This window comes from Equus asinus, chromosome 5 (assembly GCF_041296235.1).
Source record: "Equus asinus isolate D_3611 breed Donkey chromosome 5, EquAss-T2T_v2, whole genome shotgun sequence".
In the NCBI taxonomy this organism is placed as follows: Eukaryota; Metazoa; Chordata; class Mammalia; order Perissodactyla; family Equidae; genus Equus; species Equus asinus.
This window is the reverse complement of record NC_091794.1, coordinates 109,854,178-109,875,855: the sequence shown is the minus strand read 5'-3', so window position 1 is coordinate 109,875,855 and position 21,678 is coordinate 109,854,178. Positions and strand designations below refer to the sequence as shown.

At 49.7% G+C, this 21,678-nt stretch overlaps 1 protein-coding gene across 6 annotated transcripts in view; it reads right to left on the bottom strand.

Moving 5' to 3' along the window:
* The window catches only part of NPHP4 (nephrocystin 4), a 129,458-nt gene that overhangs the window by 29,018 nt on the left and 78,762 nt on the right, over positions 1 to 21,678 (bottom strand). For 5 of the 6 annotated variants that reach the window (XM_044769552.2, XM_044769553.2, XM_044769551.2 and 2 more), the window contains 6 exons: positions 17,836 to 17,897; positions 15,845 to 15,952; positions 15,573 to 15,724; positions 15,225 to 15,416; positions 14,568 to 14,755; positions 1,611 to 1,771 (listed from right to left, as the gene is read on the bottom strand). In XM_044769552.2, the coding sequence (XP_044625487.2) occupies positions 1,611 to 1,771; positions 14,568 to 14,755; positions 15,225 to 15,416; positions 15,573 to 15,724; positions 15,845 to 15,952; positions 17,836 to 17,897 (863 nt within the window). The remainder of the gene's footprint in view (positions 1 to 1,610; positions 1,772 to 14,567; positions 14,756 to 15,224; positions 15,417 to 15,572; positions 15,725 to 15,844; positions 15,953 to 17,835; positions 17,898 to 21,678) is intronic. The other variant, XM_044769550.2, reaches the window with a different exon arrangement.

Below are 21,678 nucleotides of genomic sequence, written 5' to 3'. Positions count from 1 at the left end.
AAGGCTAACACAGCGCCTGAACCACCCCGGGGTCTGCAGTCACAGGGGATTTTCCTTCCTTACCCAAATTTTCCATCTTTTCTATATGAATTTTGAAGTTAAGGATTTCTTTATTTTTAAAAAGTAAAATTGAATTTTAAGTTATCCAAGTCTGTTTCAATAAACATAACAGCATTTAAGGGGCTCCTCATGAAGGACAAGATCAAATAACTCCATCTCCAGGTGTGTAGCACAAACGGGACATGAGAGCCCAGCTGGGGATAAAGCAGGAGCCACCAAGGGTCCCGAAGGCTCCACAGCCAGGGTTCCTCTCTGATCCTCCAGTGTCCCAGCACTGCCATGGGCATCTCCCCCGTCCTCCCTCCCTCCGTCCATTCCCCTCTTCCCTCCCTCCCTCCATTCGTTCACTCTCGGCCGTGCAGCACCCACTGCAGCTTAGGACTATGCCGGAGATGGGTCAGCAACCATTCCATCCCACCCTCTAGGCTGTTACCAGCCAGTGTAGGAGATAGACAAGCAATGGCCATGATGACCTCATGAGGCCTACGTCACAAGCCATGTGGGGACTGAGGGTCTGCGATGAAGAATGAGAACAGCAGCCGACACCTACTGGTCCTCACTTGTGTGGACCCCCACCCCAGCAGTTTGTGTGCGTGCAGGGCCCCAGAGGAAGAGGAGCCTGGTGTCAGGGGAGCCATGCACACAGCCCGGCCACTGCAGTACAGAAGCCATGAGCTCTTCACAGTGAAGAGGCGTGGAGGTGCAAGGAGTGACGGGTCTGGATCTGCAGGTCTCAGTGACCATGCCAGCTGCTGCAGGCGCAAGGCTCAGGCAGGGGGACTGAGGAGGGGCTGGAATCCTGAAGGAAACAGCTGGGTGGGATTAAAGAAAAGTGGATGAATATCAAAGAGACTCAGGAGCTGCAGTTACGTGGTGCTGTCTCCTCGCCCACCTCCACCCCAGAGCTGGGAGGAAAACTCTCAGGATGTCACGTCAACAAGTGGGCATGGCCCCGTCCTGGGCCCAGGAGCTGCCACGTAAACTCTACGTTGACTCTCTGGGGTCCCCGTCATGCAACAGAGAAGGCTTGGGGAGAGATCCCAGGGAAGAAGATGGAATTAATGCATGGATTTAGGTTTTAGTATGAGGAGAATGAAAAGCACAATCAGAGAAAGAATTGGATTCTAATACTAATTAGCATTAGAAAAGTACAATTCACTAACTGATAACAGGCACAGGTAACATTTTCACACCCCATCCCTGGATCCCTGGTCCCTTCCTTCCACGCCAGGCCCTCAGGTAACAGGCTGACCTGGAGCTGCTCTCAGGGAATTTACAGCCTCAGGTCAAAGGAACGGAAGGCGACATTACCTGGTAGGTGGGTTTGGAGGAGGAACTGATAACCGAATCTAACCTAGCATTACAGAAGTTAGACTTCGTGAAAATCTTTTCCTTTTGGGAAGGAGAGAATTCAGCAGTGTTTTTAATTTGTGAACAAGAAGCCGAACCACAGTCCAGAGCTGGATGATGATTGACAGTACTGAGCAGACAAACCTGCCCAGGAGGGACGCTCCCCCCTCACTGTGCTCGGCCCACAGGAGACCCGCTACCTTCATCTGCACGGCCGCAGATCCGACGAGGAGCAAGGAGTCACCGTCCCAGACGTCGATCTGCAGGGTCTGCACAGCCAGGTAGTGGGTGAACCAGCGCTGCTCTCCAGGTTTCAGGAATCCAGGATCCACCAGGTACTTCAGCTGGAAGCCGGGAGACCCTGTTCAAAGAGGCCCCAGACAAGTGCAGAAGTAACTGGAGTCATTTATCATCTTTACACTTTGAAGAGATTTCTGCTCTGGTCCTGATTACTAATTTCTGCTTCCATCATAGCTACAGTTTAATAAGCACATTAATCAAAAACACCATAAAGTATCCAAATTAACAACAAAATGAAGAGTCGTGTTCAGCAGACTACGTTTCTTTCCAATACATACAATAAACTCCACCCAAAATAAAATTTATGGTTGTCGCCAAGTCCCCGTGACACAGTCCACACTGGACGAGAATAAACGTGGTGGGCTGGCAGGGACTTTATTATTCTGGGCGCACGGGATTCAGGGAGAAATGCAGCCCAGGTCTGTTGGCACCGGGACGGTCACACACACGCAGAGCTTGAGCTGAGATCGAGCTCAGCACACGCTGCTCAGGAGCCCCAGAGCCCCCACCCCACGCCCCAGGGGACCCAGGCCCCTCCAGGGCTCACTCCAGGCTCCCAGGCTTATTACTCAGAGACGGGACCAGACTGCGGCCCCTCCTTCATCTCCTCCAAGTGGCGTCGTCATTAATTCTAAACTGACAAAAGTGCCACTGAAATCACCGTCAGTTAAAGTGTCAGAACAGCCACGCTGGGGAGCACATTCAAAACAGCATCTTCCCCCTTCCTATCAGAAATGTGACAACATTCATGAAGCCCTGATGAGGAGAACACTGGCTCTGGGGAGGGAGGGCAAATGTGTACTTGGCCCCATGAGGCCCCGGGCTGAGGTCCTCACCCTACTCCAGCCACTGCAGCCCACGGGCGCCCACACGGCAATGTCCCCTCTGCTCTCCTCAAGACCAGATGGCACTTTCAGCAGAAGAAGGGAAACAGGCCCGGATGGGGACACAGCTCTGGGGGCTAGAGGGGAGGAGGGCCCCCGGTGGGCTGAAGGGAAACGGAGCGAGGCCCAGCTCCAGCCACAGCGGGATCACGGGTGGGGGCACCTCACAGAGTGGAGGCACAGGAAGACGTGAGGAAGAAGGCGGGGGGAGGGGGGAACCTGGCAATGACATCATGCAGTGGCAGGCCAGCCCCCAGCATTGCATCTCAAGTGACCAGACCAAGTCACAGGGCCAGCGGAGGCCAAGAACACTCATGGGCCAGCTCTAGAACTAAGTAGCCCGTGGCGTCTCGTCAGTCTCACAAGACCCACTTAGAGACAGGCGCCCTGTAGCTGGTTCCCCAGAGGCGCAGTGGGACTGAAACAAGTGCCCGTGAGTGGCAAAGCCCACGCTCGCGGCACCAACCACACAGCTCCACCGCCAGGCCCGCCGGGACTGCAGGGAGGGCGAAGCTTGAGCACCGAGCTCCACAGTGCTCAGACTCCTGGCTCAAACAGGCAGAACAGATTTGAACTCTGTGGGCCGACATCCCAAATGACACCTACGGACACCCTTCCCTGGGTGCTGCCCACATTCCACCTCCAGCGTCTCCCAGAGCCACTGATCCACCACCACTGGGCTCTCCACCCAGAGATCTACTTGCACCCAAACGCAGCACGGCCCAACTGGGCCCTGCATCTGCTCCCCAAGTCAGCTGCTCCTTGCCTCATCCCAAACTGCCCCACAACGCCCAGCTCGCCGGCTCCTCCTGCTGCACCATCGCTAGCCCATCAGCTGCCAGGTCCTTTCAGTACGACCATTAATTCACAGTCAGCCAGGGTGACGGTGCACTGAGCGCTCTGGGGGCGACACTGACAGCATGGGGGCCATCCTAGTCTGGGCACCGTCACAAGCCCCTCATGCTGGAGCCTCCCAGTTCTTCCCCACTGCAGGCTCAGACAACCTGCTCCTCAGTGGTTTTTCCCTGAGGTCCAAGCTCTGCACAGTCCATCCCACAGCACTGCCAAAGCGCCCACAAAGGGAACACTGTGTCATCTCCCTCCACTCAGAAGTCCATGCTGGTGCTGACTCAACCCAGACAGACTCCCAGGGGCAGTGGCGCCTCCGCAGGGTCCACTCAGGCTCCCGAGCTTACCTCCCTGGCCCCTTCACAAACACCATGCCCCAGCCCAGCTGGGTCCTTACTGGGCCTCAGTCCAGCCCCACTCCCATGTCCGAATCTGGTAGCTGCTCCTCCTCTGGCTAGATGGTCCTTCCCCACCCCTCTTCTCATTCTCCACGTCTGCATCATGACTCACAAACACCTGCTCTGTGAAGCATCCACATTCCCTCAGATGACAGACACGAGGACACTCAAGTCTACAACTCATGATGACTGTACAGCAGCTACAAATATAAGGAGCAAATAACCAAGCAGACATCTAAGGATGCAAGGGGAACCGACGAAAACACAGTGATAGTAGAGACTGACTGACCACTCTCCTTCCAATGCAGGTCATGGAGCGATAAGTAAGAATACAGAAGACCAGACCCGCCAATCCATAAGATAGAGCGTATGCATATGCATCTAACTCTGAACCCCAATAATAGAGACTACATCTTCTCAAGTGTATCAGAACACTAATAAAAACCGACTGTATATTACACCACAAAGAAAACCTAAATATGCTCCATAAGGCAGAAATAATACAAACAATATTCTCTGATCACAATGCAACAAACTGGAAATTAGAAACAATTTCTAGAAACAAATTTATATACTTACTCTTAAATAATTCTGTCAAAGGGAAAACACAATTAAAACAGATTTTCTTGAAAATACTATTTATCAGAATCACCAAAACATAAAGCAACAACCAAAGGAAAATTCATAGCCTTGAATACTTTATATCCATAAAAACAAAAGAATTAAAATAAACGAATTAAGCAACTCAAATAAATTAGGAAAATAACAATAAAGAAAATCAAAAAGCCAAAGGAAGGTAATAATAAAGACAAATGCAAAATTTAATTGATCAGAAAACAGCAAAGCTTATAGGAGGCAAAAAGAAAGACACGGAAGGAGAAATGAGCAAATAAAGTCATGACTGTTCTTGAGCAGGACAGCTGCCATCCTACAAGTGCAATTCTCTCCACGTTAACCTTTGAGCTCACCAGAACCCCAATCAAGAGCCTAAAAAGTTCATATGGAAAACTAAACAAGCAGGAATGTCCAGGAGAACCCTGCAAGGAGGAGCACAGTGGTGGGGGGTGGAGCTTACCAGAAATCAGAACAACATAAGGCTCTGACAGCACGACAGTTGTGCGTGGACAGACAGACAGTCTGAGGAAGAGCTGGCCAACCCAGCTGTGAGCTCAAAATGGCTTTCATATTTTCAAATGGTTGTAAAAAAAAAAAAAAAAAGAAAAAAGATCCCATAGAGATTATATGAGACGCAAAAAGTCTGAAATATTTACTATCTGGCCCTTAACAGAAGTGTGCCAACCTCTGGTTTAATGGAACAAAAGAGAAAATCCAGACATAAACCCAAGTATTAAAAAAATGTTGGTATAGGGGCCAGCCTGGTGGTGCAGCGGTGAAGTTCACACATTCCGCTTCGGTGACCCGGGGTTCGCTGGTTTGGATCCTGGGTGCGGACATGGCACCACTTGTCAAGCCATGCTGTGGCAGGTGTCCCACATATAAAGTAGAGGAAGAGGGGCACGGATGTTAGCTCAGGGCCAGTCTTCCTCAGCAAAAAGAGAAGGCCCGGCGGCAGATGCTAGCTCAGGGCTAATCTTGCTCAGAAAAAAATAATGTTGGTTTATGATACAGGTGGCTCTCAAGTTACTAAAGAAAAAGATGGACTTTTTTAATAAATGGCAGTGGGTCAACTGGATAGACATTTAAAAAAAGATAAAACTGGATCCACGTCCCATCACACAGCAGGATGAACAAATAGATCAGAAACCTAATGCAAAAGGAAATCTACATGTCCTGGAAGAAAACATGCATGACTGTCTTTACGAGCTGGGAGAGGAGAAAGCCTCATCCAGGGCTCAGGAATCTAGAAGCAATAAAAGAAAAGATGGACACATTAGACTACATAAAAATAACACTTTACACAGCAAAACCCACCGTAAACAAGTAAAAAGACAAATGACAAAGAAGGAAAACATATTTGCAATTTACATCACAGGCAACAGTTAATCTCTCCAATAAATAGAGCTTCCCCCAACAGAGGACAAAATAGACTAACAATCTGATAGAAAAATGGGGAAAGATATGAATAGAAGTTTGCAGATAAATAAAAACAAATATCAAAGATGCTCAACTTCATTCATTCCAAGAGGAATACAAATTAAAACTTCAGTAAGATCCATCTCATATCAATCAGACTGTAAAAATCCCAAACTTTAACCACACCTTCTGTGGGCAAGCCCTGAGCACACAGGAGCCTCACGCATTGCCAGCAGAGCACGGAGAGGTCACATGAGAACAAAGGGGAGGCAGCCCTGTCTATCAACATCACTGAAGCCTGGATCCCAGAATCCCAGTCCTAGCAATCTGCCCTAAAAACACAGCTCTGTACACAGAAACATGAGGTTACTAATTGCTGCATTATCTGAAATAGCAAAACCCTGGAGGCGACCCAAACATCCCTCAGCAGGACACGGGTTGAACGAACCAGACAGAGCATGCACCCAGTGCAGTATGACGCAGCTGCAAAACCAATGCAGCTGATTTCCACAAGGAGGGGGTCTCAGGATATGGGTCCTGAAAGAAGCAACGTGACAAGAGCGTATTTTTGGTGTATATTTGGTGTGCTACCTATTGAATAAGAAAAAAAGGAAAAATAGAAATATAAATATTTGCTTATTTTAAAAAAACAAAACAAACAAAAACACTAGAAGGAGAAGCCAGAAACTAAAAGCCTGGTACCTCTGGGAGGCTGAGCAGGGCAGGATGCTCTGAGGGAAGGAGAGTTGAAGAGAGCCTGAAGTACACATTTGACTACAGTTTTACATTTTGAGTCTTGTAAATATTCACAAAAATTAAATCAAAAAGGAAAGAAAGCAAACACAAAACTGAAAACAAATTGAAACAAATGAACCTGACCAAATATCAAATTGGTAACCTGACTCCACAGAGAGAACACTCGCAAGGGCTTTGCTCACACTAAACTAGCGCTCCCTCCCCGGCGGATACGGCCCAAGGCCAGAAGAACGCAAGGAAGGCTGACCTGTCATCAACACATGCATCGTCAGTACTAACATCAGCAGTGTAATTCTGAAAATACGTTACATAAATTGTAAGAGAAGTGAATAAGTAAATATATTATCAGGAACCACGATTTTCAGGGTAAGAAAAAAGAGATACAAATAAAATATTTTAAGGAAAAAATTCTAAATCTGCATTAGAAATATCAACATGAACTCAGGTTTTAATACACATTCCCTTGCTCTGCCCAGTGAAAAGCCTAGAAGCCGAAGCACCCCAGATCTTGATCTCTAAGAAGACTCCCCACTCAGGAGCCAGGCTCAGAGGAGAAACGGCCGATCCAGGCCTGAGGCCAAGAAAGTACTAGGTGAGCCCGGGACTCCGCACCGTTCCAGAGGCAAGGCCGTGCCCAGGGACCAGTCGGGGCATGTCAACAGACTCACAGGTCACACTGGCCAAATGGGGGAATTAGAGCATCAAAAAGTAGTAACAGCGACTACAACACAACGAATAAGTAAAGATCCAAGAGATCAGAGTGATACTCAAAAGACACAACAGAAAACAAAAACCAGACACATTAAACCTCGCCTGTCACCACTGGAGGAACTACTACAATAACTTCGTACTCTGAAAATTGGAAACTAAAGGGAAAATATTAAACATTTGTTCTGTCTCTTTTGGAGGGCAGATAAGTAGTTCACCCCTGGTTGATAAGGGAAAGTTCTTTTTTTATAGAAGAATGTCGGCTAATAAAAGGAGGCCAAATATAGAATTATGAAAATTACCATTTTGAAAACTCTTATTAAGTAACTGATCCATGCAAAGCTCAGCCAAGGACGTTGAGAGAGCAGGCGAAAGGTTGTTGGGTCAGAGATTCACATGAAGCCAAAGAGCAGCCCTCAGAACTCTGCGCTGAGAGCAAAGCGGAGACGCCGCTGTCTCCCCTGGAGACGTCTGGGGCAGGTGCCTTAACCAAGTGACCAAACCAGCACCCCAACAATGCGACGTCCTGACCGTCAAAGCTCCCGAAGGGATGCCACATGAAGCATGTGGTACTGACAATGAAGTGTTCATGCCAAATCCGGAATCAGACCTAGCCTACAGCTTAAACCCCCAGCGCACAAGAACTACCAGAGATGAACAAGATCAGCAACATGAGGGAACCTTCAGATACACAAAGAGCATGGGACACTCCACAAGACAATCTGCATGATCTCTTCAAAAAGTCACTGTCACTGGAAAAAAAAGAAGAATGCAGGGGACAATTCCAGATGAGAAGAGATTAAAGAGAAAATTACCAGTGCAATCCATGGACCTGGATTGGATATCGAAGCAAAAAGAAATAGCTATAATGCACATATGGGGGAAATAGGAAATTTTACTATGAAATCCTGATTATCTTAAGTATGAGAGTAGAATTGTGCACACAAAAGGGCGTCCCTGTCTTTAAGTAATACACATTGCTGTATTTAGAGGTGAAGTGTTACCACGCCTGCAACTTATGTCCAAATGATTCTGAGGGAAAAAAAGACAAACAACTAGTTAAAGCCAGTACTTTCAATGCACTGACACACTTTCTGTAGGTGGGGACACAAGAAGAAGAGTCTTGGAGAAGGCACAGGAGGGGTGCTGGTCTGCTGCTTCCTGGCTGGGACAACCCTGGACAGAAGGCAGATGAGACCCCTTCAGAACAAGAGATGCTCTTGGCTGACCCAGAACTCAATGACTCCAGCTCAATGACACAGGGAGGAAGACCCCACTAGACAAAAGCATCGAGAGGAACATGTTAGAAAAACAAAATTCCAGGCCAGAAAGCAAAGGGAACAAAAAGGAAGGAACACACTGCGCATATGGTGGAGAAGGACGGGACCCACACAAGCAGAGGACACCACAAACTCAGCCAAACCTTCCTGAAAGGCAGGGACAGGAGTAAGAGAGGAGCCCCAGGGGCACACCCTACTCCTGAAGAAAAGGACTTCTGCTCACAGCTTGGGACATCAAACCAAGGAGCTTGGGGCAGAGGCAGCCACCAGGCCCACAGGCTGTGGGTTCCGGAAGCTTCTGCTCAGGAGGCTGCAGGTTTCTCCCACTGGACCAGATCTCCTCTGGCGGACGTGTAAACTGGTACAAGCACTGGGGAAAACCGCTTGGCAAATTTACTAGAGCTAAGCACGTGCTACCCTTTGACCCCGCAATTTCACTCCTAGGCACACACCCAACCCAAACGCATGCACGTGTGCGCCAAAGAACGTTCAGAGCAGCATTATTCAAAAGAGTCAAAAGCCATGGGGCTGGCCCCTTGGCCAAGTGGTTAAGTTCGTGCACTCCGCTGCAGGCGGCCCAGTGTTTCGTTGGTTCGAACCCTGGGCGCGGACATGGCACTGCTCATCAAACCACGCTGAGGCAGCGTCCCACATGCCACAACTAGAAGGACCCACAATGAAAGAATATACAACTACGTACTGGAGGGCTTTGGGGAGAAAAAGGAAAAAGATAAAATCTTAAAAAGAAGAGTCAAAAGCCAGAAACTATTGCAATGCCTGGGAACAGCAGAATGGATAAATACTGTGGAATACTCAGACAACGGATTTCTATACAACCAAGACAAAGGATGAACTGCTGCTATATACAGCAACACGGACGAACCTCACATATGCTGACACATAACGTTAGCAGAAGTTGTTAGATCCAAAAGGGTACATGCAATATGATCCCATTTAAGTTCAAAACAACAGGCAAAACTGATCTGCAGTGACAGAATTCAGAGGAGCGGCTCCCGTGGCGGAGGTTAACGACTGGGGGTGGGAGGTGAGGCACGACGGAGGCCTCTGCGTAACGTTCTACAGCCCTCTCTGGGTTGAATGGTAGTTATGCACATGTTCACTTTGTACAAATTACACCTTTTATAAAAATTAACTGAAAATGGATCATAGACCTAAATGTAAAACACAAAACTATAGCACTCCCAGAAGATAACAAAGGACAAAACCTAGGTGACCTCGGGTTTGGTGATGACCTTGTAGATACAAAAGCATGATCCATGAAAGAAATAACTGATAAGCTGGATCTTCATTAAAATGAAAAACTTCTGCCCTTGAAAGAAACTGCTAAGAGAATGAAAAAAGCAAGCCACAGACTTGGAGAAAATATTTGCAAAACACACATCTGATAATGAACTTGTATGTAAAATCTACAAAGAACGTTTAAAATACAACAATAAGGAAACAAACAACCCAGTTTAAAATTGGGCCAAAGATATGAACAGACACTTCACCAAAAAAGATATATAGATGGCAAATAAGCATGAGAAGAAGGGCCACATCATACGTCATTAGGAAACTGCAGATTGAAATAACAATGAGATATCATTATACACATATTAGAACAGCTAAAATCCAAAACACTGCCCAAAAACTGAACAAAACTAAACCTACTCTTACCACATGACCTAGCCATTGCACTTCTAAGTATTTAACCAAAGGAGGCGAAAATTTACATCTACACAAAATCCTAAACAACAATGTTTATAGCAGCTTTATTCATCGTTGCCAAAAACTGGAAGCAGCCAAGATGTCCTTCAGTAGGTAGAAGGATAAATAAACTGTGCTCCATCCAGACAATGGAGTATTATTCAGCGCTAAAAAGACATGAGCTTTCAAACCACAAAAAGACATGGAGGAACCTTAAATGCACATTGCTAAGTCAAAGAAGCTAGTCTGAAAGAGCTATATACTATACAATTCCAACTGTATGACATCCTGGAAAAGGTAAAACTATGGAGACAATGAAAAGATCAGTGGTAGGCAGGGGCTGGGGGAGAGGGGATGAGTAGGTGAAACACAGGGGAAACTTAAGGCAGTGAAATCGTTCTGTCTGACACTGTAACGGCAGATATATGATGTTATGCATTTGTCAAAATCTATAGAATCTACAACACCAAGAGTAAACCTTAATGTAAACTATGAGCTTTAGGGGCTGGCCCGGTGGCGCAGCAGTTAAGTTGGCACATTCCACTTCAGAGGCCCAGGGTTCGCCGGTTTGGATGCCAGGTGTGGACATGGCACTGCTTGGCAAGCCATGCTGTGGCAGGCTTCCCACATATAAAGTAGAGGAAGATGGGCATGGATGTTAGCTCAGAGCCAGTCTTCCTCAGCTAAAAGAGAAGGATTGGCAGCAGAGGCTAGCTCAGGGTTAATCTTCCTCAAAAAAAACTATGAGCTTTAGTTAATAACAATGCCTCAATATTGGTTCATCGATTCTAACAAGCGGACCACGGTGACACAAGATGTGGATAATAGGGGAGACTGTGGGGGCAGGGAGTATACAAGAACTCTCTGTACTATCAGCTCGATTTCTCTATAAATCTAAAACTGCTCTAAAAATAAAATCCATTAATTTAAAAAAATTCATGGAACTGTACACTTTGTTGTATGCATGTTATATTTCAACAACAAAAGAAAAGAGATCCTAAGTGAGGTTCATGAGAGACTCAGTGCTGGACTGATGCAGCTTTGAAGGCTTGGGGAACCGTGCCCATCCAGAGAGGACCCCCAAGCTTGCCCATCGAGGGAAGACCCCCCAAGCTTACTCATCCAGGGAGGACCCCCCCAAGCTTTAGCTGCTGAAGGAAGCCCAGATTTGCCCAGGCAGAGGGTACCCTTGGCTGAGGCTCGGCTGTGTAAGAAATGGAAAAGGACTTTTTTTTTGGACTTCAACTTAAGAATTTTGGACTCTGAATTTTAATTCATGACAAGAAAATTTGACTTTGGAGTTTAATTTCTTCGGACTTCAAACTGCTAGGAAATTTAACTTTTGGACGATTTCTCTCTGGGAAAGTCATAACGGAAAGGGGTTGGTATTCAAAGCAGGAGCATCTCTAAGTGGTTGGCCTTTTTTACTGAATTATCTTAACACTATCATTTAACCTCATTACAGAACCTCTGATGAGCTACACTGGGTAAAGCGATTGGAGAGAATTTAGAATGGGAGATAGAAGAGGGAATGAGTTTTCGGCAATGGGTGCTAAATCAGCACGTTATTCGGATCCATTCCAGAGCCTTCCGGGAATGTAAGCTCAACTGTCCAATGGTCCCGGGAGGTTTGGCAAAGCAAAGGCAGTTGGGTTGGGAGACGCGGTCCCAGCAAGGTTGAGAAACTACCCTGGTGGGATCTGGTCACAGCTCGGGCTGCCCAGAGACTCAATGCTTAGGCCTAGTGAGTGGAGAGAACACCCGGGAACAAGGCAGGAGAAGGCCCTTCTCCAGCCCGTGCTTCCCTGCAGAGGGACCTCATGTGCCCGCCCCCTGCACAGCGCACTCTCCTCCCAGCTCAGAGCAGCTCGTCAGCTGGAGGGTTGGGGGAAGGAACAGGGCCTGAGCTGCTCACCCTTCCCCTCTATCTTCTTTTCAGATTTGCCCACAGGAAGAGAGGATGTTAGGGTCCACAGGCAAGCAGGGGTCGGCAGCTCTGCCCCAGGGCCTGAGGCTAGCTGCTGCCGTCCAGCCCCACCTCTGCCTGCAGCAAAGTCCATCCAATCAGGGGTGAGTGCCTGCAAGTATGTCTAGCTCTCGGACTACCCACAGGCCCACGACAGCTGACTCTCGATTGACCTGCCCTTGGGAAGGGAAGGAGCATTACCTGTGCACCTGTGACCTCTCGTGCCCACAATTTGGCTGACCCCGTCTACTGCTTCTTTGTTTTCTAAGCATTAATGTTCATTTTTTAATTTCTACTTTTATTGGGTTTGTTCTGTTTTATTCACCAAACTTCTTGAGTTGAACAATTACATCAACAATTACATCAGTATCTTAAAATTTTGATACTTTCTTCTTTCCCAATATAAGCATTTAAAGCTGTAAATTTTCCTGTAATTACCATTGTATTTGCATCTCATTAGTTTTGATATGCAATATTATTCTGTCATTCGATTTTAAATAGTCATTTCCATTTTGATTTCTTCACTGACCTACAGAATAATTAAAAGAATGTTTTAAAAGTCAAAAAAAAAATCAAGTTTGGAGCTTTTTGGGGAGAAGGAGTGACTGATTTCTGACCCTGTGGTGTTATGGTCAGAGAATGCCATAAAATAAGATTTGACATAGACTCCCTTGGTATGTGGTAATATATGCTCCGTGGCCCATATACGCACATATATCTATGAATGATCAGTTTTTATGTTTCTAAGTATGCTTGAAAATGATGCATACTCTCTAAATTGGTTGTATAGGTTTTATAAGATCATCCTTTTAAACTATAATTATAATATCCTTAATTTTTTTCTGTTTGATCTAAGAATTTACTGAGAGAGGTGTGTCACAATCTCCTACGACTGTAGGGTTGTCAGTCTCTCCTTATAAAGCCCCTCGGTTTCTCCTTTTATTTGGAGACTGTGTGTGTTGGACGTTCACAGACTCTGAACTGTTTCTTTTCCCAGTGAATCATCCTCTTGATTATTACTCAATAGCCTCTTTATCCCAAGCTCTGCATTCGCCTTTGTCTCTTGTCTGATGTTAATATTGTTAAACTACTTTCCCTTGGTTCGTATTTTAATAAGTCTTTTTCCACCTGTTACTTTCTACTCAGGAGGCAGCAGTAATTCAGATCCCGACTCTGTCCCTTACGAGCCATGTGACTGGCCAAAGACAAGACAACTGACCATCAATAAAAATAACAACATATTTGGTCTGTTTTGATCCCCTGCCATTTAAATCCCTTAGTTCATAATGATACCAGAAAAAAGATCAATGGCCTCACCCTTGAAGGATGCTGGGAACTGTCTCACTATTCTGAAAACTAGTAAATGAAAGAGAAGAATCAAGCTTTCTTCTACCTTTCCCATATGAACTGCACCTCAAGGTAACCACAGAGCGGATATGGGTAAGTTTCTCTTTATGGAACCACTCCAGCAGGGCTCTAGAAGTAAAATGTCACCACCATGCAACCTCGAATGACATAATCAGTCTGCAAGCAGCAGTCCTAATGGCCACAGACGCTGCCTAAAAAGCAGCAACGAGACGTCATGCTGTGCAGCACCAGCACAGAGAATCCTGCCCAACAAAAAGCACACACCTCATCACGCATCTAGAGCTGACTCCCAATTTACAGGACACGGAGAGAAGCACCTTGAGTGTCACCACTGGGACACAAACATAGCACAGCCTGCGGGAAGCTCCACGGGGCAAGCAACATGGCTCCTTCAACACAAGAACTGAAACGCAAAGAGGGGACGGAATGGTGGTGGCAACCACAGAGAGAAAGAGACTTGAGAGGCACACTGTTCTGACAGGTGGACCCGACTGAGATCCTGACTTGAACAAACTATTAAAAAATTGTATGAAGTTATTGGGAAAATCTTAACATTGGCTAAATATTTGATAATATTAAGGAATTATTACTAATTTTCAGATGGGATAATTTTATTGAGCTCACATTTTTCAGAAAAGACTCCTTAGTTTTTTAGATAAACACAAGGAAAAATTAATAGAATTATATAATTTCCAGGCTTTGCTTCAAAACAGCCCCGATCTGGGGAGGGCCACGTGGGTGCATGGTGCACGACTGTTGGAGGGGAGTGGCGGGACCCTGATCCGCTACACCACCCTCTCAGATTCTGTGTGCGTCTGCAATTGTGGGTTGTGCGATATTATTTCTAATAGTAAAATCCACGAAGGCTCGCGCTGAGCTTCTCCCTGTGCCAGGCGCGAGCACTCACCAGCGTCATAGGAGCCGTCCTTCTCGATCAGGACGAGCAGGTGCGACAGGGGGCCCAAGCTGGTCTTCCCAGTCCCGTCCAGCTCGACCAGCTGCAGCCGCGGCGTTGTCGTGGGGGGGAAGCGGTAGAACTGGAAGGTGAAGCGCACGGTCTTCGGCCACGGCAGCCCCCAGCGGCCCTGTGACACTCTGAACCCGACAGCAGCTCGGCATTAGTCCAGCGTTCGCCGCAGAGAACCACGCTCTCGTCACACGCACACTGGTGCACAGAATGCCTGGGCGCCACAGCAAGAGCCCACCTCCCTCACCCACACGGACAGCACTCCGTGACCTTGGGGAGCCCACTGGACACCAACCCCTTCAGCTCTGGCTGGAGAGCACTGCTCTCAGAGCTGCACGAACACCCGAGAACCAGCCAACACACTGGCTACATTTTAATCAAGGACCACAGAAGATGGAACAAAGCAGGTTTTACAGCATCTGGAAATGGCTGTGAGTGGGTCCTAGCCAAACTAAAATTAAAAAGGATGGCATTCCTTAATCTAATAAGACCTGGGCATAGAGACTTCTGCCAGGCAAGAACCACACAGAAGTTTTTATCAGTGCAAGAAATGTAAAAGACAGTAAAGGTGAACAGACAGAACACTCAAGAATGTACCTGCTGAAGGCAAGAAACTGCAGCACTATTTCGTTGCTTTGTAGACAATCTGATTCTTCCTTTTGAGGGTTGAATTTCACAGGATCTGCAGGGTTTACAGCCTCGGCTGGTTGCTTATTGGCATCCAGAATCTCAGGAAAGCCGGAGGATTGCAGGAGCACCAGCGAGGCTCGCGAGGGCTTACTCCCAGAGCTGAAACAGAAAGACCTCCTCAGTCAGCCTCCAGGAGAGGCCGGGAGAGAGTGGGACCTGGACACTCACCTCTCCGGGGAAAGCCTGTTGTTGAGAGAGTCAAGTGGTCTTGATGGCACAGCACCTGCCCGAGTCCCTCCCACCCCCACCCCTCACCTCCTGGTCTGGGCTCCCACGATGACCGGGGCGTGCACAGGTGTGAAAGGCAGCTCCCGCAACTGCTCAGCGACGGACATTGCCAGGACTGAGGACGTCTGGCTCAGGTCAGCCTCCAGGTGAGAGATCCTCCCCTGCAAGGGGAGCTCCTGCTGAATAAAACAAGGCCCCAGGTGAGGCCAGCAAGGATCCCAACCTCTAACGACCAAGGATGCTTGGACGTGGGGTTCGGCAATGAACTGCCTGTCAGGGTAGTGGCTTTAGCAACTTACCGCCTGGGCCAGGGAGGGCTCAGAGCCCAGTCGCTGCGAAGAAGAGCGTGTGGCCGAGCGGCGCTGGGCCTGGGGCTGCGGGGAAGCCGCTAGCTGGGAAAGCGACAGCTGAAGGGAGGAAAGCTTGGGTAAGATGATAAAATGCACCCCAGTAATTTCAGGAAGCCCCGCTCACACACATTGGCACACACCCATTAGAAGGAAGGAGGCCTCTGGATGCAGCCACAGAAGGTAGTGAGGTCTGCAACCTGCTAAGCGGCTGCTCTGGAACCAACACCTGTCTAATTTCCTTTACTCTAGTTATCCAGATGCAACTGTGATCTCTCTCAGGTCCAAATATTTGAATGAAAATATTATTACAAGGAAAAGTAAGTGGAAAGGGGGAAAGGGCCGGGGACACCAGGTTCTCTGCCACTCCTGGGCTGCGGGCAGGCTGTTGGTTGAACCTCTCTGGGTCTCGCCTCCATCCCTGGACTGAACATCTCCAAGACCCCTTCCCCTTCTCACCCCTGAGTGCCTATGACATGAACCTCCCTGGTCAGGCAGTGACCACAGTGGCAGCCACTGCGGCTCTGGAGACAGAGCTGGGATGGAACCCACGCCGCCACAGCATTATCGTGTGACCAGGGCAAGTCACCTAAGCTCTTCTTGCCTCAGTCTCCTCACCTGCAAAATGGAGACAATAATAGCACCTGAGTCACAGGACTATCGTGAGAAGTAAACGAGAATTCACAGACAGGGCTTGGCAAGGGGTAAGCCTTCTATAAATGGTACAACTACTTGGAAAACGAACGCTGCGCTAAAACGCTGGGGGAGGGACGGAGGGTCCACACTCTGCTGAAGAGCCATCCCCAAATCCCGGGCTCTGTCTGTAAGGTACACGCCATACACGGGACATCTGCCGTCCATGGAGAAGCACTCGCACATGAGGAGATGTCGAAAGCGTGGATGAGGGGGCGTGAACGAAGGGCGACCTTGGCGGCATCTTCAGGGAGCAGAGAAGATCTCAGGGTCTGCCCAGCTCCCTTCAGAGCCTTTCCTGCCCCTGGAAGTGGGAAGGGCTGTTCTGTGGTCCCTGACCTCTTAGGGGTAACATGGAAACTGCAGGAGGGAAAGCGCTGCACCAGGCCAGCAGGAAACCTGGGAGGCTGTCCCCAAACATGTGTCTTCAGGCCAACACGACATTCACTTCTGATCCGGTTTCCAAGCTGCACGTATACACTAACCACTTTCTGAGACAGCCTTTGATACTGAATTATTCAGCTTTTCTGGAAAGTTAATTCCCAGGGTGATGCAGGCAGACAACTTCATCAGGAGGACAAGCCAACTCTGACCTCGTTCAAAATCACGTGGCCAGAGCCAGTCTGGAGCCATGGGAGAGCCCCTTGACCTGCTCAGGATTCCAGGGTGCGGTGGCAGCACCCTTCTTTCCACTCAAAAATGCTTGCCCGTGGAGAGGACACTTGCCTTCTGAGAGGCATGCTCAGCAGGCCAGGCCCCTGTCAGCTACAGCCCCGCCTCCACCAGCACCAGCTGCTCAGCCTACAGGCCGGCGCTGCCCCAGGGGCTGGTGACAGCCAGGCACCTTCTCCTGGCAGAGACAGCGGGAGAGGAGGGGTGAAGGCAGCACCTCGATGTCTCAGGAAAAAACAAGGGCTGTTCAGTCCTGAAAGATTCTCCACCATGAGATGTAACTGCCAGGGAGAATATGTCATTTTTAAAAGTGTTGAAACACGCCTTCGATGGCAAACTGGAGGATCACTAATCATCACCGGAAGCCATGACCCTAAGGGACAGGAGGGAGACTGAGGACAGCCAACCATCCCAGCCAGCAGCTCCTCCCCTTCTGGCTTGCCAGGACCCTTCCCAGCCCCAAGAAAGCAAACAGGACATCGACTGTTTTTAAAGATGCAAAGAGAACTCTCCTGCACCTGGAGCATTAAATAATTGATTTTGGAATTCTCAAACAGGTCTCTTGGGCCTGGACTTACCCCTGGTCCCACCGGCGAGTCCTGGGGAGTGGTGAGCGCCTGGGGCAGTGGCACTGGCGGGCCTGGGGAGAAGCACATGGGGACAGAGAAGGGGGCGTCAGCCTCAGCGGGGCCCAGGGCACCCCGCACCCAACTCCATCAGGGCCCAACACATCTCCCTGGGCTGTAGGTGGTGCTCCCGCTCAGAGCTGTGCTGCCCAAACACTAAGCAGTTTGCAGAAGACGTGGGCGCACGAGACAGATCACGGCAGCCCCCTCAGTCAGCGCCTCAGAGAACGGTACCTGAGCTTGACCTGCTGTCACCCCAGCCCCCCAACTTCGCACAGCCGATGGTGTGGTCTCACTGAGAGTTGGCTTAATGAGAGGTGAAAGTTGTCGGACACTTAAAAGTTCTCTAACGTGCCCACCCTGTTGCTTTCCCATCTTTCGTCTGCTCACGCATCCTGCCTTCAAAGAGCCAGGCTCTGATGTCTGCCTGGGCTAGTGCTTCCCTGGCTGGGGCCGACTTCTTGTTTTGTTAAGTCAGAAACTTCTGAACAGAGGCCCGCGGCAGACGTTGTCAGCCGGGCTCACGTTGCACTCCATCACCCCGGTTCTCCAGCCCTCACAGCCCCACCAAGGCCTGAGCAGCACGGTCTGTCCTCTGAGTCCGTCACTCTAGGTGTGAGCATGTCAGTACCAGGAACAGTCCAGGCCAGCCCCTCATGCAGCCCCCTGAAGAAGGGCCCAAGGGTGTCCTTTGACCTTGGGGATGCCAGCCTGGTTCCAGATGGGTCCAAGGTGCCCATCTACAGAGCGAGCAGCGTCCTCCCACAGGACCATCCCCACCTGCCCAGCACTGTCCCCACACAGCGGCACAGGGACAAGCAGGGCTGGTGTTTGCCTGTGCTGCTTCCGCCTCCCATCCCCGAGCCACGCAGAAACCTCAAGGCAGAACAGCCCCCAGGGCTCCCGGGCCCTACACTCCCGCACAGGAGCCCCAGGCATCTCTCAACTGAGTCTCCAAAACCTCCCACACTGCCCACACTGTTGTCTCATGATCACTTCAAAATTACTGCTCTTCTTCCGCCTTCACCTACAACGGCACTCTCTCCAGTCTGGCCCCCCACCCACTCGAAGACCCGGGTACAACTCATCTGGATTCCCTGAGGACCACAGCCCATCTCCAGCCCTTGGGGCCACACCCTGACCCACTCATCATCGTCCCCTTCATGAACACCGGACTCTGTCTGCAGGGCATGGACACCACCCACTGCTGGACTTTAGGACAGCCAAGACCCCGACAAATCAAGGCCCTCCCCCAGGAAGACTAGTCCTGCCTCCCGACACCCTCATGTGTCCCTGACCGCCCACCTGTGGCTTTCTCTCCCTTCTCTGTTGCCTCTGCTGCTGAAGTCCCCACACAGCCACATCTAAGCCCTGGAACAGGCAGGCACCAATGATGTACATCAAGCCAACGAAGTGCTCAGAGCTCCCTGTGCCCTGAATCCCACAGCACACAGCGAGGGTGGGCACAGAGTGGGCACTCAGTTCCTACTGACCAGCCAACTGAGCCACGGGGGTCCATGATTTTAGACGCTGTACCCTCTGTATAGAGAATGCCCAACGACTTCCTGTGCCGCTCTGCATCACAACAAAAAGAAAATAACAGCAACAAAGACTTTGTCCCCCAAGGAGGAATCCAACACATAAAGCGCCACCCTTGACCTGGCCCTGCTGCACCCACAGGGCCGACCCACCACCCAAGCCCTTCCAGCTGTTTCAGAAGCCACTGGAGAAGGTGCCGCAGGCTCAGCACAGACTGAGGGACCTGCGGAGGAGGAACAGGGGGCAGCGACAGAGGGAGCGCCCCCACTCAGGTGGCCCCAGCCTAGCAGCACAGCTCACGTCCAGCCACTCGTCCACCCAGCTCCTTTCTAACAAGCCAAGAGCGCTGGAGCACTCGAGCCCTCAGTTCCTGGAACGAGCTCCCTTCAGAAGGAGTCAGCAAATCATCGAGCAAGGTTTGCTTCCCAGGAAAATGTAATCTCACTAGAAGCAAGATGCAGATGAGGACTCTGCGGGGCCCAGCTGTCCTTGAATCTCACTTTCAGAGTTCTGCGCAGCAGCTCACTGCCCCCAGCCCTCCCCGAAATGGTCTAAAAGACGCACCAGAAGAACAGTGAGCGGACTTCTTTGTGCCACCCTAAGTGGAGACTCTGAACACCCCACAGGCTGATTTCGGTAACGAGGTAAAAATTGCAGGAAATGGCTCCATTATCCGCTGCTAAGAGAACCTGGCACTCAGGAGCCGGCCGGGAGCCCTCCGCGTCCTCCAGGCGAGGGAAATCTGAGCCCTGCGGAAGTTAAAGCTCGAAGCCACTCAGCCTCGTCACGTGCACTCTCAGGTCCCCACGTCCCCTCACTGGGCACGTGTGGGATGCTGTTAAGGTGACTCTTTACGTCGTGACTTATGCAATCTTATCTTCCTAGAGAATAAGCAGCACAAGAAAGGCTCTGGCAGTGGATTAAAAAGACGCCCGCTGGTGATCCCAGGGCCAAGAGGTATGCACATACTCCAGTGAGGCACAGGCTGGAAGCAAATACACCAAAACCACAAAATAACTAGGCTTCAACACTTTTTTCTTTCATGTTTCATGTAGTGATCGCTGGTTAAGCTGCTTCCCAAATGACTCGATGGAACAGTCGTGCCCAGAGAACATGGCCTTCCGGAGTCTCCCAACAGCCAACGGGGTGGACTGGGCAGGGCAAATGCCGCCCAAGAGCATGACCAGACTGAGTGCTATCCGGGCAACACGCACGTGTGCAAAGGACACGTGTGCGGTGTCACCTGCAGCATGCACGAGCGTCTGCAGCAGCCCTGCTGAACACAGCAAACCGTCAGAGGGACCAACACACTCCTGACCCGGAAGTAGTACACAGGCCAACACACCCATGTGCGAAGTGTGGAAGCAGTTAAAGGCGGAGGTCACCCGGGGGGCCTGACAGGGAATGGCTGCCCAGACAAGTAACAGAGTAGAAAAAGCAAGGTACCAAACAATTTGCAAAATGTAATCCATCTATGTTAAAAGGGAAAAAAAGAAAGAAAACAACTCACTGACGTAGGCATGTAGGTAAAGTCACTGAAATTTGTGGGACAGTACGGAACAGCAGGTCTGTAACCTCCCCATTATCCATTGAGTAAGAACATATTTGTGCATCACCTGTGGCATTAAAAACAAACTTTGCTTTAACAATTACTGTAAGACAAGCCTTTGCGTCCCCGCCAGAACATGAAAACCAGCGCTCCTGGCTGAACCAAGGACACGGCACAGCACTGAAAGAGGAGATTTCTGCGGCGGGCGGCTGTTGACTCCAGGTGCTCCTGCCCCGCTGCTCATACCCCGGCCGGGAAGGCTGGGCTGCTCACCAGGAGGAACATGGGCGTGTGGCTGAGCCACAGGGCTCTGGTTTGAGGTAAATAACCTGGAAATTAAGAGAAGACTGCAGAGACGCAGAGACACAGAGACAAGAGCTCTGCCTGATGCTCAGAGGCCAGGGGACCCAGGAAGCTGTCCCTCAAAGGCCTGGGCCTCAGAGCCATCCACAGGGAACAGTGGGAAGGGACAGTGTCTGCTGTGCCCCACGCACCCACTGCTAGTGCAGAGCGGACAGGCTCCACACTGACTGCTGGCAACAAACAACTTACTTCCCAGCTGCAGCCGGCCTCTCCACCTGTCTGAAGATTAATTCCCCTGACACTCTATTACTCCGCAATCAGTCTCCACTCGCTGAAAATCACTGTCAGCAAAGGCTCAATTGTCCAGTCCTCTCTCTGTCAGGGCAGCTTCTAGAAGCCCAAAT